Genomic DNA, 17,500 nt, shown 5'->3' with positions numbered 1-17,500 from the left:
TTTCCACTCCCGAAGACAGATGTCAGGGTTATGTTTCCACTCCCTAAGACAGATGTCAGGGTCATGTTTCCACTCCCTAAGACAGATGTCAGGGTTATGTTTCCACCCCCTAAGACAGATGTCAGGGTCATGTTTCCACTCCCTAAGACAGATGTCAGGGTTATGTTTAAACTCCCTAAGACAGATGTCAGGGTTATGTTTCCACTCCCTAAGACAGATGTCAGGGTTATGTTTCCACTCCCTAAGACAGATGTCAGGGTTATGTTTCCACCCCCTAAGACAGATGTCAGGGTTATGTTTCCACTCCCTAAGACAGATGTCAGGGTTATGTTTCCACCCCCTAAGACAGATGTCAGGGTTATGTTTCCACCCCCTAAGACAGATGTCAGGGTTATGTTTCCACCCCCTAAGACAGATGTCAGGGTTATGTTTCCACCCCCTAAGGCAGATGTCAGGGTTATGTTTCCACTCCCTAAGACAGATGTCAGGGTTATGTTTCCACCCCCTAAGACAGATGTCAGGGTTATGTTTCCACTCCCTAAGACAGATGTCAGGGTTATGTTTCCACCCCCTAACCACTCCCTAAGACAGATGTCAGGGTTATGTTTCCACCCCCTAACCACTCCCTAAGACAGATGTCAGGGTTATGTTTCCACCCCCTAACCACTCCCTAAGACAGATGTCAGGGTTATGTTTCCACTCCCTAAGACAGATGTCAGGGTTATGTTTCCACCCCCTAAGACAGATGTCAGGGTTATGTTTCCACTCCCTAAGACAGATGTCAGGGTTATGTTTCCACCCCCTAAGACAGATGTCAGGGTTATGTTTCCACCCCCTAAGACAGATGTCAGGGTTATGTTTCCACCCCCTAAGACAGATGTCAGGGTTATGTTTCCACTCCCTAAGACAGATGTCAGGGTTATGTTTCCACCCCCTAAGACAGATGTCAGGGTTATGTTTCCACTCCCTAAGACAGATGTCAGGGTTATGTTTCCACCCCCTAAGACAGATGTCAGGGTTATGTTTCCACCCCCTAAGACAGATGTCAGGGTTATGTTTCCACCCCCTAAGACAGATGTCAGGGTTATGTTTCCACCCCCTAAGACAGATGTCAGGGTCATGTTTCCACTCCCTAAGGCAGATGTCAGGGTTATGTTTCCACCCCCCTAAGACAGATGTCAGGGTCATGTTTCCACCCCCTAACCACTCCCTAAGGCAGATGTCAGGGTCATGTTTCCACTCCCTAAGGCAGATGTCAGGGTTATGTTTCCACCCCCTAAGACAGATGTCAGGGTTATGTTTCCACCCCCTAAGACAGATGTCAGGGTTATGTTTCCACCCCCTAAGACAGATGTCAGGGTTATGTTTCCACCCCCTAAGACAGATGTCAGGGTTATGTTTCCACCCCCTAAGACAGATGTCAGGGTTATGTTTCCACCCCCTAAGACAGATGTCAGGGTCATGTTTCCACTCCCTAAGGCAGATGTCAGGGTTATGTTTCCACCCCCCTAAGACAGATGTCAGGGTCATGTTTCCACCCCCTAACCACTCCCTAAGGCAGATGTCAGGGTCATGTTTCCACTCCCTAAGGCAGATGTCAGGGTTATGTTTCCACCCCCTAAGACAGATGTCAGGGTTATGTTTCCACCCCCTAAGACAGATGTCAGGGTTATGTTTCCACCCCCTAAGACAGATGTCAGGGTTATGTTTCCACCCCCTAAGACAGATGTCAGGGTTATGTTTCCACCCCCTAAGACAGATGTCAGGGTTATGTTTCCACCCCCTAAGACAGATGTCAGGGTCATGTTTCCACTCCCTAAGGCAGATGTCAGGGTTATGTTTCCACCCCCCTAAGACAGATGTCAGGGTCATGTTTCCACCCCCTAACCACTCCCTAAGGCAGATGTCAGGGTCATGTTTCCACTCCCTAAGGCAGATGTCAGGGTCATGTTTCCACTCCCTAAGGCAGATGTCAGGGTTATGTTTCCACCCCCTAACCACTCCCTAAGGCAGATGTCAGGGTCATGTTTCCACCCCCTAAGACAGATGTCAGGGTTATGTTTCCACCCCCTAAGACAGATGTCAGGGTTATGTTTCCACTCCCTAAGACAGATGTCAGGGTTATGTTTCCACCCCCTAAGACAGATGTCAGGGTTATGTTTCCACTCCCTAAGACAGATGTCAGGGTTATGTTTCCACCCCCTAAGACAGATGTCAGGGTTATGTTTCCACTCCCTAAGACAGATGTCAGGGTTATGTTTCCACTCCCTAAGACAGATGTCAGGGTTATGTTTCCACCCCCTAAGACAGATGTCAGGGTTATGTTTCCACTCCCTAAGACAGATGTCAGGGTTATGTTTCCACCCACTAAGACAGATGTCAGGGTTATGTTTCCACTCCCTAAGACAGATGTCAGGGTTATGTTTCCACCCCCTAACCACTCCCTAAGACAGATGTCAGGGTTATGTTTCCACCCCCTAAGACAGATGTCAGGGTTATGTTTCCACCCCCTAAGACAGATGTCAGGGTTATGTTTCCACCCCCTAAGACAGATGTCAGGGTTATGTTTCCACTCCCTAAGACAGATGTCAGGGTTATGTTTCCACCCCCTAAGACAGATGTCAGGGTTATGTTTCCACCCCCTAAGACAGATGTCAGGGTTATGTTTCCACCCCCTAAGACAGATGTCAGGGTCATGTTTCCACTCCCTAAGGCAGATGTCAGGGTTATGTTTCCACCCCCCTAAGACAGATGTCAGGGTCATGTTTCCACCCCCTAAGGCAGATGTCAGGGTCATGTTTCCACTCCCTAAGGCAGATGTCAGGGTTATGTTTCCACCCCCTAAGACAGATGTCAGGGTTATGTTTCCACCCCCTAACCACCCCTAAGACGGATGTCAGGGTTATGTTTCCACTCCCTAAGACAGATGTCAGGGTTATGTTTCCACCCCCTAAGACAGATGTCAGGGTTATGTTTCCACCCCCTAAGACAGATGTCAGGGTTATGTTTCCACTCCCTAAGACAGATGTCAGGGTTATGTTTCCACCCCCTAAGACAGATGTCAGGGTTATGTTTCCACCCCCTAAGACAGATGTCAGGGTTATGTTTCCACCCCCTAAGGCAGATGTCAGGGTTATGTTTCCACTCCCTAAGACAGATGTCAGGGTTATGTTTCCACTCCCTAAGACAGATGTTGGTCCTGGTCAGTCCCTGGATGGGAGACCAGGTGCTGCTGGAAGTGGTGTTGGAGGGCCAGTAGGAGGCACTCTTTCCTCTGGTCTAAACAAAGATCCCAATGCCCCAGGGCAGTGATTGGGGACACTGCTCTGTGTAGGGTGCCGTCTTTCGGATGGGACGTTAAACGGGTGTCCTGACTCTCTGAGGTCATTAAAGATCCCATGGCACTTATCGTAAGAGTAGGGGTGTTAACCCCGGTGTCCTGGCTAAATTCCCAATCTGGCCCTCAACCATCACGGTCACCTAATAATCCCCAGTTTACAATTGGCTCATTCATCCCCCTCCTCTCCCCTGTAACTATTCCCCAGGTCGTTGCTGCAAATGAGAACGTGTTCTCAGTCAACTTACCTGGTAAAATAACGGTAAATAAATGTCAGGGTTATGTTTCCACCCCCTAAGACAGATGTCAGGGTTATGTTTCCACCCCCTAAGACAGATGTCAGGGTTATGTTTCCACTCCCTAAGACAGATGTCAGGGTTATGTTTCCACTCCCTAAGACAGATGTCAGGGTTATGTTTCCACCCCCTAAGACAGATGTCAGGGTTATGTTTCCACCCCCTAAGACAGATGTCAGGGTTATGTTTCCACCCCCTAAGACAGATGTCAGGGTTATGTTTCCACCCCCTAAGACAGATGTCAGGGTTATGTTTCCACTCCCTAAGACAGATGTCAGGGTTATGTTTCCACCCCCTAAGACAGATGTCAGGGTTATGTTTCCACCCCCTAACCACTCCCTAAGACAGATGTCAGGGTTATGTTTCCACCCCCTAAGGCAGATGTCAGGGTTATGTTTCCACTCCCTAAGACAGATGTCAGGGTTATGTTTCCACCCCCTAACCACCCCTAAGACGGATGTCAGGGTTATGTTTCCACCCCCTAAGACAGATGTCAGGGTTATGTTTCCACTCCCTAAGACAGATGTCAGGGTTATGTTTCCACCCCCTAAGACAGATGTCAGGGTTATGTTTCCACCCCCTAAGACAGATGTCAGGGTTATGTTTCCACTCCCTAAGACAGATGTCAGGGTTATGTTTCCACCCCCTAAGACAGATGTCAGGGTTATGTTTCCACTCCCTAAGACAGATGTCAGGGTTATGTTTCCACCCCCTAAGACAGATGTCAGGGTTATGTTTCCACTCCCTAAGACAGATGTCAGGGTTATGTTTCCACTCCCTAAGACAGATGTCAGGGTTATGTTTCCACCCCCTAAGACAGATGTCAGGGTTATGTTTCCACTCCCTAAGACAGATGTCAGGGTTATGTTTCCACTCCCTAAGACAGATGTCAGGGTTATGTTTCCACCCCCTAAGACAGATGTCAGGGTTATGTTTCCACCCCCTAAGACAGATGTCAGGGTTATGTTTCCACTCCCTAAGACAGATGTCAGGGTTATGTTTCCACTCCCTAAGACAGATGTCAGGGTTATGTTTCCACCCCCTAAGACAGATGTCAGGGTTATGTTTCCACTCCCTAAGACAGATGTCAGGGTTATGTTTCCACCCCCTAAGACAGATGTCAGGGTTATGTTTCCACCCCCTAAGACAGATGTCAGGGTTATGTTTCCACTCCCTAAGACAGATGTCAGGGTTATGTTTCCACCCCCTAAGACAGATGTCAGGGTTATGTTTCCACCCCCTAACCACTCCCTAAGACAGATGTCAGGGTTATGTTTCCACCCCCTAAGACAGATGTCAGGGTTATGTTTCCACCCCCTAAGACAGATGTCAGGGTTATGTTTCCACTCCCTAAGACAGATGTCAGGGTTATGTTTCCACCCCCTAAGACAGATGTCAGGGTTATGTTTCCACTCCCTAAGACAGATGTCAGGGTTATGTTTCCACCCCCTAAGACAGATGTCAGGGTTATGTTTCCACCCCCTAACCACTCCCTAAGACAGATGTCAGGGTTATGTTTCCACCCCCTAAGACAGATGTCAGGGTTATGTTTCCACTCCCTAAGACAGATGTCAGGGTTATGTTTCCACTCCCTAAGACAGATGTCAGGGTTATGTTTCCACTCCCTAAGACAGATGTCAGGGTTATGTTTCCACTCCCTAAGACAGATGTCAGGGTTATGTTTCCACCCCCTAAGACAGATGTCAGGGTTATGTTTCCACTCCCTAAGACAGATGTCAGGGTTATGTTTCCATCCTCATTGCAACCAACATTTTTTTAAATAATTTCGCCTTCTGGTGGTAATTATCTTCGGAACATATTAGTACGGCAATTTTACCTGACAATGGGCAATTTATTTAAAAAAAAAAATTCCCTCTTTTTCTCTCCACTTTCGTGGTATCCAATTGGTAGTTAGTCTTGTCTCATCGCGGCAACTCCCGTACGGACTTGGGAGAGCCGAAGGTCGAGAGCCGTGCGTCCTCCAAAACACTACCCAGCCAATCCGCACTGCTTCTTGACACAATGCCCACTTAACCCGGAAGCCAGCCACACCAATGTGTCGGAGGAAACACCGTACACCTGGCGACCGTGTCACACCTGGCGACCACGGCATTGCGCCCGGCCCAGGACAGGAGTCGCTAGTGCGCGATGGGACAAGGACATCCCTGCTGGCCAAACCCTCCCTAACCCGGACGACACTGGGCCAATTGTGCGCCGCCCCATGTGTCTCCCGGTCGCGGCCGGCTGCGACAGAGCCTGGACTCTAACCCAGAATCTCTGGTGGTAACAGCTAGCAGCTCTGTGATGCAGAGCCTTAGACCACAGCGCCACTCGGGAGGCCGGGCAATTTATCTACAACTGAAATAAGGTATTTCATCTCCTTGTTTACCACGGATAGAGCATGGTAACAGCCATTTCCTCTGTCTAGTATAAAGCATGGTAACAGCCATTTCCTCTGTCTAGTATAAAGCATGGTAACAGCCATTTCCTCTGTCTAGTATAAATCATGGTAACAGCCATTTCCTCTGTCTAGTATAAATCATGGTAACAGCCATTTCCTCTGTCTAGTATAAAGCATGGTAACAGCCATTTCCTCTGTCTAGTATAAAGCATGGTAACAGCCATTTCCTCTGTCTAGTATAAAGCATGGTAACAGCCATTTCCTCTGTCTAGTATAAATCATGGTAACAGCCATTTCCTCTGTCTAGTATAAAGCATGGTAACAGCCATTTCCTCTGTTTAGTATAAAGCATGGTAACAGCCATTTCCTCTGTCTAGTATAAAGCATGGTAACAGCCATTTCCTCTGTTTAATATCTAGCTGGCTTGACATGGTAACATCTACATAGTGGCTGTAGTATAGTGGGAGGATATATTGATCAGGATATATATTGATCAGGACCTACATAGTGGTTGTAGTATAGTGGGAGGATATATTGATCAGGATATATATTGATCGGGACCTACATAGTGGCTGTAGTATAGTGGGAGGATATATTGATCAGGATATATATTGATCAGGATATATATATATCAGGACCTACATAGTGGTTGTAGTATAGTGGGAGGATATATTGATCAGGATATATATTGATCAGGATATATATTGATCAGGACCTACATAGTGGCTGATAGAAACCTACTAGAAGTAGAAGTAGAACAATGAGTTCTATCAACTTACCGTAACTGAACTTGTACTGTGAAGTCACATTTGGTCCCCGAGATGTCCCTGAAAAACACAGACGGACATTAGAGGGTGGGTAGGGTACGTTGGTAGGGTAGAGGGTAGGAAGGGTACGTTGGTAGGGTAGAGGGTAGGAAGGGTACGTTGGTAGGGTAGAGGGTAGGTAGGGTACGTTGGTAGGGTACATGGTAGTACAGGGTACATGGTAGTGTAGAGGGTAGGCAGGGTACGTTGGCAGGGTACATGTTAGTATAGGATACATGGTAGGGTTGAGGGTAGAAGGGTACATTGGTAGGGTACATGGTAGAGAGGGTACATGGTAGGGTAGAGGGTAGTATAGGGTACATGGTAGGATAGAGGGTAGTATAGGGTACATGGTAGGATAGAGGGTAGTATAGGGTACATGGTAGGATAGAGGGTAGAATAGGGTACATGGTAGGGTAGAGGGTAGTATAGGGTACATGGTAGGATAGAGGGTAGTATAGGGTACATGGTAGAGTAGAGGGTAGTATAGGGTACATGGTAGAATAGAGGGTAGGGAGGGTATGTTGGTAGGGTATGTTGGTAGTGTACGTTGGTAGGGTACATGGTAGGGTAGAGGGTAGTATAGGGTACATGGTAGGATAGAGGGTAGTATAGGGTACATTGGTAGGGTACATGGTAGAATAGGGTACATGGTAGAGTAGAGGGTAGTATAGGGTACATGGTAGGATAGAGGGTAGGGAGGGTATGTTGGTAGGGTACGTTGGTAGGTAGAGTAGAGGGTTTGAGTGTCTCTTACATTGAGCTGCTAATCTGTTGGACTTGCTGCGGCGTTAGTGCGAACGCAAAACACGTTTCCTGAAACCGCTGGCTGTTGTCCGATGCTGCAGAAAGAGAGAGCGAGACAGAGAGAGAGACACAGAGAGACAGAGCGAGACAGAGAGCGAGAGAGAGAGAGAGTGAGACAGAAACAGAGAGCGAGAGAAAGCGAGAGTGAGACGGAGACAGAGAGAGGAGGTACTGGTTAGTGATAAGTGAGGGGAACTGTAGAGGACAGTGAACAATCAGAAGAACAATCTGGCCTTTATGGCCATGTACTCTTATAACCTCCACCCGGCACAGCCAGAAGAGGACTGGCCACCCCTCAGAGCCTGGTTCTTCTCTAGGTTTCTTCCAAGGTTCCTGCCTTTCTAGGGAGTTTTTCCTAGCCACCGTGCTTCTACATCTGCATGGCTTGCTGTTTGGGGTTTTAGTCTGGGTTTCTGTACAAGCACTTTGTGACAACTGCTGATGTAAAAAGGGCTTTTTAAATACATTTGATTGATTGAACAGAGGCCCAGTCCCTTTTCAGTGAGAGCTCTGTTCACTCAAGCGATCAGACAATACAGGGTCCTCTACCCACAACACAATACAGGGTCCTCTACCCGCAACACAACACAGGGTCCTCTACCCACAACACAGGGTCCTCTACCCGCAACACAATACAGGGTCCTCTACCCGCAACACAATACAGGGTCCTCTAACCGCAACACAATACAGGGTCCTCTACCCGCAACACAATACAGGGTCCTCTACCCGCAACACAACACAGGGTCCTCTACCCACAATACAGGGTCCTCTACCCACAACACAGGGTCCTCTACCCACAACACAGGGTCCTCTACCCACAACACAGGGTCCTCTACCCGCAACACAAAACAGGGTCCTCTACCCGCAACACAATACAGGGTCCTCTACCCGCAACACAATACAGGGTCCTCTACCCGCAACACAATACAGGGTCCTCTACCCGAAACACAATACAGGGTCCTCTACCCGAAACACAATACAGGGTCCTCTACCCGAAACACAATACAGGGTCCTCTACCCGAAACACAATACAGGGTCCTCTACCCGCAACACAATACAGGGTCCTCTACCCGCAACACAATACAGGGTCCTCTACCCGAAACACAATACAGGGTCCTCTACCCGCAACACAATACAGGGTCCTCTACCCGCAACACAATACAGGGTCCTCTACCCGCAACACAATACAGGGTCCTCTACCCACAACACAGGGTCCTCTACCCACAACACAGGGCCCTCTACCCACAACACAGGGTCCTCTACCCACAACACAGGGTCCTCTACCCACAACACAGGGTCCTCTACCCACAACACAGGGTCCTCTACCCACAACACAGGGTCCTCTACCCACAACACAGGGTCCTCTACCCACAACACAATACAGGGTCCTCTACCCACAACACAGGGTCCTCTACCCACAACACAGGGTCCTCTACCCACAACACAGGGTCCTCTACCCACAACACAGGGTCCTCTACCCACAACACAGGGTCCTCTACCCACAACACAGGGTCCTCTACCCACAACACAGGGTCCTCTACCCACAACACAGGGTCCTCTACCCACAACACAGGGTCCTCTACCCACAACACAATACAGGGTCATCTGCCCACAACAAAACAGCAGGGAGGATTGTTCTTCACACCAGTTATCCTCCAGACAGACTTCTCAAAACAAAACTGGCTCCCAGGAATGCTCTGAGAAAAGGACGGGTGTGCTATCTTGTCATCGACGGCAGTAGAAATGGGGGCTTCAGCAAGACGGAACGTGTAATATAGTCAATTGGTAGGGTGACGGTACAGTTTGAACCTCGTACGTGCAGAGATCCTAAGAAAAACACAGATCAAAAGACTGTTTTGTCTTGTCGCCATTCATCTCCTCAACAACCTGGGTCCTGGTACAGCCTTGGGCTTGGTGGAGTAGTGTAGGGGAACAGTGGGGCTCTGAAGTGCTGCCTGCGGGGCTTACGGACTGGGAGAAACAGCCCTGTATATGTCTGGGGGGCTTACGGACTGGGAGAAACAGCCCTGTATATGCCTGGGGGGCTTACGGACTAGGAGAAACAGCCCTGTATATGTCTGGGGGGCTTACGGACTGGGAGAAACAGCCCTGTATATGCCTGGGGGGCTTACGGACTAGGAGAAACAGCCCTGTATATGTCTGGGGGGCTTACGGACTAGGAGAAACAGCCCTGTATATGTCTGGGGGGCTTACGGACTAGGAGAAACAGCCCTGTATATGTCTGGGGGGCTTACGGACTGGGAGAAACAGCCCTGTATATGCCTGGGGGGCTTACGGACTAGGAGAAACAGCCCTGTATATGCCTGGGGGGCTTACGGACTGGGAGAAACAGCCCTGTATATGCCTGGGGGGCTTACGGACTGGGAGAAACAGCCCTGTATATGCCTGGGGGGGCTTACGGACTGGGAGAAACAGCCCTGTATATGCCTGGGGGGCTTACGGACTGGGAGAAACAGCCCTATATATGTCTGGGGGGCTTACGGACTGGGAGAAACAGCCCTGTATATGCCTGGGGGGCTTACGGACTGGGAGAAACAGCCCTATATATGTCTGGGGAGCTTACGGACTGGGAGAAACAGCCCTGTATATGCCTGGGGGGCTTACGGACTGGGAGAAACAGCCCTATATATGTCTGGGGAGCTTACGGACTGGGAGAAACAGCCCTGTATATGCCTGGGGGGCTTACGGACTGGGAGAAACAGCCCTATATATGCCTGGGGGGCTTACGGACTAGGAGAAACAGCCCTGTATATGCCTGGGGGGCTTACGGACTGGGAGAAACAGCCCTGTATATGCCTGGGGGGCTTACGGACTGGGAGAAACAGCCCTGTATATGCCTGGGGGGGCTTACGGACTGGGAGAAACAGCCCTGTATATGCCTGGGGGGCTTACGGACTGGGAGAAACAGCCCTATATATGTCTGGGGGGCTTACGGACTGGGAGAAACAGCCCTGTATATGCCTGGGGGGCTTACGGACTGGGAGAAACAGCCCTATATATGTCTGGGGAGCTTACGGACTGGGAGAAACAGCCCTGTATATGCCTGGGGGGCTTACGGACTGGGAGAAACAGCCCTATATATGTCTGGGGAGCTTACGGACTGGGAGAAACAGCCCTGTATATGTCTGGGGGGGCTTACGGACTGGGAGAAACAGCCCTGTATATGTCTGGGGGGCTTACGGACTGGGAGAAACAGCCCTGTATATGTCTGGGGGGCTTACGGACTGGGAGAAACAGCCCTGTATATGTCTGGGGGGCTTACGGACTGGGAGAAACAGCCCTGTATGAAGACAGACTGTGGGGTTAGTACGGTCCCAGCCTGTAGTTCAGCTGTAAGCCGTCCAGTCAGGGTCTTTGTGCTGAGGGACAGAGTTGTGAGACCGATGATGTCACTGTAGATGACCGCACAAAGGACTTGTCGTGTGTGTGTGTGTGCAGAAGTAGGGTTTGCATATGACAGTAACTGGTGAGTGTGTGTGAGAGACTGGTGAATGTGTGTGTGTGTGTGTGTGTGTGTGTGTGTGTGTGTGTGTGTGTGTGTGTGTGTGTGTGTGTGTGTGTGTCTGGTGAGAGTGTGTTCAGTTCGCTCTTCCTAACTGATGGGATCTCCTCCTGGCAGGATGTACCAACAGAACGTCTTGGCCAGAGAGCCAGGCTGCAGCATCTCCTTGCAGGATGTACCAACAGAACGTCTTGGCCAGAGAGCCAGGCTGCAGCATCTCCTTGCAGGATGTACCAACAGAACGTCTTGGCCAGAGAGCCAGGCTGCAGCATCTCCTGGCAGGATGTACCAACAGAACGTCTTGGCCAGAGAGCCAGGCTGCAGCATCTCCTTGCAGGATGTACCAACAGAACATCTTGGCCAGAGAGCCAGGCTGGAGCATCTCCTGGCAGGATGTACCAACAGAACGTCTTGGCCAGAGAGCCAGGCTGCAGCATCTCCTGGCAGGATGTACCAACAGAACGTCTTGGCCAGAGAGCCAGGCTGCAGCATCTCCTGGCAGGATGTACCAACAGAACATCTTGGCCAGAGAGCCAGGCTGCAGCATCTCCTGGCAGGATGTACCAACAGAACGTCTTGGCCAGAGAGCCAGGCTCCAGCATCTCCTTGCAGGATGTACCAACAGAACGTCTTGGCCACAGAGCCAGGCTGCAGCATCTCCTTGCAGGATGTACCAACAGAACGTCTTGGCCAGAGAGCCAGGCTGGAGCATCTCCTGGCAGGATGTACCAACAGAACGTCTTGGCCAGAGAGCCAGGCTGCAGCATCTCCTGGCAGGATGTACCAACAGAACGTCTTGGCCAGAGAGCCAGGCTGCAGCATCTCCTGGCAGGATGTACCAACAGAACATCTTGGCCAGAGAGCCAGGCTGCAGCATCTCCTGGCAGGATGTACCAACAGAACGTCTTGGCCAGAGAGCCAGGCTGCAGCATCTCCTTGCAGGATGTACCAACAGAACGTCTTGGCCAGAGAGCCAGGCTGCAGCATCTCCTTGCATCACAGCAGTTGAAAGCTGCTCATCCAAATCATAAACAGGTGGTTGATGCCAGGTGGGAGCCGCATTCACCTGAGGATAGACGTTTTATGTTGAAGGAGGTTGAAATGGATTTACCGTCAAAGGGAGGCTACCTGTCATCAACGTCCCCTGATGACTTCCAGTGTGATAGAACGTGTACACAGAGAGTTACCTGACTGACTGGACAGGAAGGAACAACAGCACCTTACTGAGATACACCTCATATAAAGAAATACATTAATTCAGGCTATAATCCATGGATTTGACATGACTGGGAACACAGATATGCATCTCTTGGTCACAGACACCTTTAAAAATATATATATATATATTTAAGTAGTTGCGTGGATCAGAACCAGTCAGTACCTGGTGTGACCACCATTTGTCTCATGCATCGTGACATCTCCTTCGCAGTTGATCAGGCTGTTGATTGTGGCCTGTGGCATGTTGTCCCACTCCTCTTCAATGGCTATGCGAAGTAGCTGGATATTGTACACGCTGTCATACATGTTGATCCAGAGCATCCCAAACATGCTCAATGGGTGACATGTCTGGTGAGTATGCAGGCCATGGAAGAACTGGGACATTTTCAGCTTCCAGGAATTGTGTACAGATCCTTGCGACATGGGGCTGTGCATTATCATGCTGAAACGTGAGGTGATGGAGGCGAATGAATAGCACGACAACGGGCCTCAGGATCTCGCTCATCTCTGTGCATTAAAACGGCTATTGATAAAATGAAATTGTGTTTGTTGTCCGTAGCTCATGCCTGCCCCATACCATAACCCCACCACTCTGTTCATAAGGTTGACATCAGCAAACTGCTCACCCCCACGACGCCATACACGTGGGTCTGCGGTTCTGACGTATTGTCAAATTCTCTAAAAAAGAAGTTGGAGGTGGCTTATATTAGAGAAATTAACATTCAATTGTCTGGAAACAGCTCTGGGGAACATTCCTGCAAGTCAGCATGCCAAATACACACTCCCTCAAAACATGAGACATCTGTGGCATTGTGAAACTGCACATTTTAGAGTGGTATTTTGTCCCCAGCACAAGGTGTACCTGTGTAATGATCATGCTGTTTAATCAGCTTCTTGATATGCCACACCTGTCAGATGGATGGATTATCTTGAAATGCTCACTAACAGGGATGTAAACAAATCTGTGCACAACATCTTACAGAAATAAGCTTTTTGAGCATATGGAACATTTCTGGGATCTTTTATTTCACCTCATGAAACATGGGACCAACACATTTATATTTTTGTTCAGTGTAGTTACCTGATGGACTGGACAGGGTAAAGCAGATCATTCAGGGCCAATCACACTGAAAGGCATCAGGCTGCAACTATACTGACAACAGCTTAATTGGCTTCCTTTTGATTCCACCCACACACACACCCACCCACCCACCCACACACACACGAGGTAAATGATCACAGAGTAATATGAGGGGTGTCTCTTGACGGCGGTAATTACTTTCCGTTTAGGATGATGGGGGAGGGGAGGGGGACCAACCAAGAAGAACCCCCCCCCCCCCCCAGACGATTCCCAAGGCCCAACCACCAGGTTTCCCAACTCATCTGCATTAACAGAGAACAATCTGTTTTCCACTGCCTGTCTGTCAAAATGGGTCTGTGGTTGTCTTTCCACCACCTGGGGTGCCATTAGAGATGAGAAGGGGTGTGAGGTGGATTTACCACAGCCCCCAGTCTGCTACAATACTAGATGGTAGAAAGAATACAAACATCTATGTGATCCTCGAGTGCAGCAGTTGGTTCCTAACAACGGTCTTCTTCCTCCCGGGCGCCAAGGCTATAAATAGACTGTTATTCACTCTTCCCTCTCGCTCTCCCTCACACCCCCCCCCACACACCCCACACTCTCTCCCGCTCAATCTTCAGCATCTGATTTGTTCCAGCCATTGGCTGCAGAGTGGAGGGATCTGTGAGGGGTGTGTTTCTACGTTACTGGTGGAAAGGCAAAGGGTTAACACACACACACACACACACACACACACACACACACCCCTCCATCTATCAGATCTTTACTGGACGGCTGCTTCTGACAGCAAAGCACGGCAAACACTGTTCCTAGATCAGCTCTTATGGTAAAAGTAGTGTGAGCTCACGTTTGTACTTTTTCTTTCTGGGGAGAATCTGTTCTGGAGTCAGTTCTGACTTAGAGGAGGAGAAGAGAGGGAACTATGAGCTAGGGAGAATCTGTTCTGGAGTCAGTACAGGCTAAGAGGAGGAGATGAGAGGGAACTATAAGCTAGGGAGAATCTGTTCTGGAGTCAGTACAGGCTAAGAGGAGGAGATGAGAGGGAACTATAAGCTAGGGAGAATCTGTTCTGGAGTCAGTACTGGCTAAGAGGAGGAGATGAGAGGGAACTTTAAGCTAGGGAGAATCTGTTCTGGAGTCAGTATAAGCTAGGGAGAATGTGTTCTGGAGTCAGTATAAACTAGGGAGAATGTGTTCTGGAGTCAGTATAAGCTAGGGAGAATGTGTTCTGGAGTCAGTATAAGCTAGGGAGAATGTGTTCTGGGGTCAGTATAAGCTAGGGAGAATGTGTTCTGGAGTCAGTATAAGCTAGGGAGAATGTGTTCTGGAGTCAGTATAAGCTAGGGAGAATGTGTTCTGGAGTCAGTATAAGCTAGGGAGAATGTGTTCTGGAGTCAGTATAAGCTAGGGAGAATGTGTTCTGGAGTCAGTATAAGCTAGGGAGAATGTGTTCTGGAGTCAGTATAAGCTAGGGAGAATGTGTTCTGGAGTCAGTATAAACTAGGGAGAATGTGTTCTGGAGTCAGTATAAGCTAGGGAGAATGTGTTCTGGAGTCAGTATAAGCTAGGGAGAATGTGTTCTGGAGTCAGTATAAGCTAGGGAGAATCTGTTCTGGAGTCAGTATAAGCTAGGGAGAATGTGTTCTGGAGTCAGTATAAGCTAGGGAGAATCTGTTCTGGAGTCAGTATAAGCTAGGGAGAATGTGAGCCGCTCTAGTTCTTCAGTGGAGCAAAGACCAGCTGGAGTCTATTAGCTAGTCAGTGGCATCCTCCCATTGTTTTATACATATTACACACACACACACACACACACACACACACACACACACACACACACACACACACACACACACACACACACACACACACACACACACACACACACACACACACACACACACACACACACACACCTATTCACTCACAGAAAGGAGCCAAAACGGTTTAGCTCCTCTCACTGTCACCCACGGTAACAGACCGCTCCGTTCAGCTCCACCACGGTAACAGACCGCTCCGTTCAGCTCCACCACGGTAACAGACCGCTCCGTTCAGCTCCACCACGGTAACAGACCGCTCCGTTCAGCTCCACCACGGTAACAGGCCGCTCCGTTCAGCTCCACCACGGTAACAGACCGCTCCGTTCAGCTCCACCACGGTAACAGACCGCTCCGTTCAGCTCCACCACGGTAACAGACCGCTCCGTTCGGCTCCACCACGGTAACAGACCGCTCCGTTCAGCTCCACCACGGTAACAGACCGCTCCGTTCAGCTCCACCACGGTAACAGACCGCTCCGTTCAGCTCCACCACGGTAACAGACCGCTCCGTTCAGCTCCACCACGGTAACAGACCGCTCCGTTCAGCTCCGCCACGGTAACAGACCGCTCCGTTCAGCTCCTCCATAGTAAAAGGTAACCATGGATGCCATACCAACCCCCCCCCCCCTTCCAGACTAATTGTCTTCTCTTTCCCCAACAGCCATAACTAACCTTTATTGTCCCTATACTGAGAGACCTGTGCAGCCATCCTCTCTACTCTACACAGCAGCAATTAACACATTCCAGAGCTCTTGCTGCAGCGACACACACACACACACACTCCTGCTGCATGCTTCCTGGTATTAGTTCAGAGTGGTGGCTGTTCCCAGCCTGGCAGCCATCACTGCTATGTGAGGTGATGTATGGAGAACACATTGAAGTAGAGTGGGCTTGCTGAGGGGGGGTGGGGGGGGGGGGGGGTGGGGGCTCGGGTTGTGTGTAGTGAGGGGGTCAGGTTGTGTGTAGTGAGGGGGTCAGGTTGTGTGTAGTGAGGGGGTCAGGTTGTGTGTAGTGAGGGGGTCAGGTTGTGTGTAGTGGGGGGGTCAGGTTGTGTGTAGTGAGGGGGTCAGGTTGTGTGTAGTGAGGGGGTCAGGTTGTGTGTAGTGGGGGGGTCAGGTTGTGTGTAGTGGGGGGGTCAGGTTGTGTGTAGTGAGGGGGTCAGGTTGTGTGTAGTGAGGGGGTCAGGTTGTGTGTAGTGGGGGGGTCAGGTTGTGTGTAGTGGGGGGGTCAGGTTGTGTGTAGTGGGGGGGTCAGGTTGTGTGTAGTGAGGGGGGGTTGTGTGTAGTGGGGGGGTCAGGTTGTGTGTAGTGAGGGGGGGTTGTGTGTAGTGAGGGGGTCAGGTTGTGTGTAGTGAGGGGGTCGGGTTGTGTGTAGTCAGGGGGTCAGGTTGTGTGTAGTGAGGGGGTCAGGTTGTGTGTAGTGGGGGGGTCAGGTTGTGTGTAGTGGGGGGGTCAGGTTGTGTGTAGTGGGGGGGTCAGGTTGTGTGTAGTGAGGGGGGGTTGTGTGTAGTGGGGGGGTCAGGTTGTGTGTAGTGGGGGGGTCAGCTTGTGTGTAGTGGGGGGGTCAGGTTGTGTGTAGTGGGGGGGTCAGGTTGTGTGTAGTGGGGGGGTCAGCTTGTGTGTAGTGGGGGGGGGGGGGGGTTGTGTGTAGTGAGGGGGTCAGGTGTGTAGTGAGGGGGTCAGGTTGTGTGTAGTCAGGGGGTCAGGTTGTGTGTAGTGAGGGGGGGTTGTGTGTAGTGAGGGGGGTTGTGTGTAGTGGGGGGGTCAGGTTGTGTGTAGTGGGGGGGTCAGGTTGTGTGTAGTGAGGGGGGGTTGTGTGTAGTGGGGGGGTCAGGTTGTGTGTAGTGAGGGGGGGTTGTGTGTAGTGAGGGGGTCAGGTTGTGTGTAGTGAGGGGGTCGGGTTGTGTGTAGTCAGGGGGTCAGGTTGTGTGTAGTGAGGGGGTCGGGTTGTGTGTAGTCAGGGGGTCAGGTTGTGTGTAGTGAGGGGGTCAGGTTGTGTGTAGTGGGGGGGTCAGGTTGTGTGTAGTGGGGGGGTCAGGTTGTGTGTAGTGGGGGGGTCAGGTTGTGTGTAGTGGGGGGGTCAGGTTGTGTGTAGTGAGGGGGGGTTGTGTGTAGTGGGGGGGTCAGGTTGTGTGTAGTGGGGGGGGTCAGCTTGTGTGTAGTGGGGGGGTCAGGTTGTGTGTAGTGGGGGGGTCAGCTTGTGTGTAGTGGGG

The 17,500-nt window shown here is 50.4% G+C and overlaps 1 protein-coding gene across 4 annotated transcripts in view; it reads right to left on the bottom strand.

Moving 5' to 3' along the window:
• The window catches only part of LOC139575581 (E3 SUMO-protein ligase PIAS1-like), an 87,213-nt gene that overhangs the window by 20,555 nt on the left and 49,158 nt on the right, over positions 1-17,500 (bottom strand). For all 4 annotated transcript variants that reach the window (XM_071400679.1, XM_071400677.1, XM_071400678.1 and 1 more), the window contains 2 exons: positions 7,598-7,682; positions 6,814-6,861 (listed from right to left, as the gene is read on the bottom strand). In XM_071400679.1, coding sequence (XP_071256780.1) covers positions 6,814-6,861; positions 7,598-7,682 — 133 coding nt within the window. The remainder of the gene's footprint in view (positions 1-6,813; positions 6,862-7,597; positions 7,683-17,500) is intronic.

Source organism: Salvelinus alpinus, chromosome 5 (assembly GCF_045679555.1).
Source record: "Salvelinus alpinus chromosome 5, SLU_Salpinus.1, whole genome shotgun sequence".
Lineage (NCBI taxonomy): Eukaryota > Metazoa > Chordata > Actinopteri > Salmoniformes > Salmonidae > Salvelinus > Salvelinus alpinus.
This window is presented reverse-complemented; position numbering and strand designations above follow the sequence as displayed.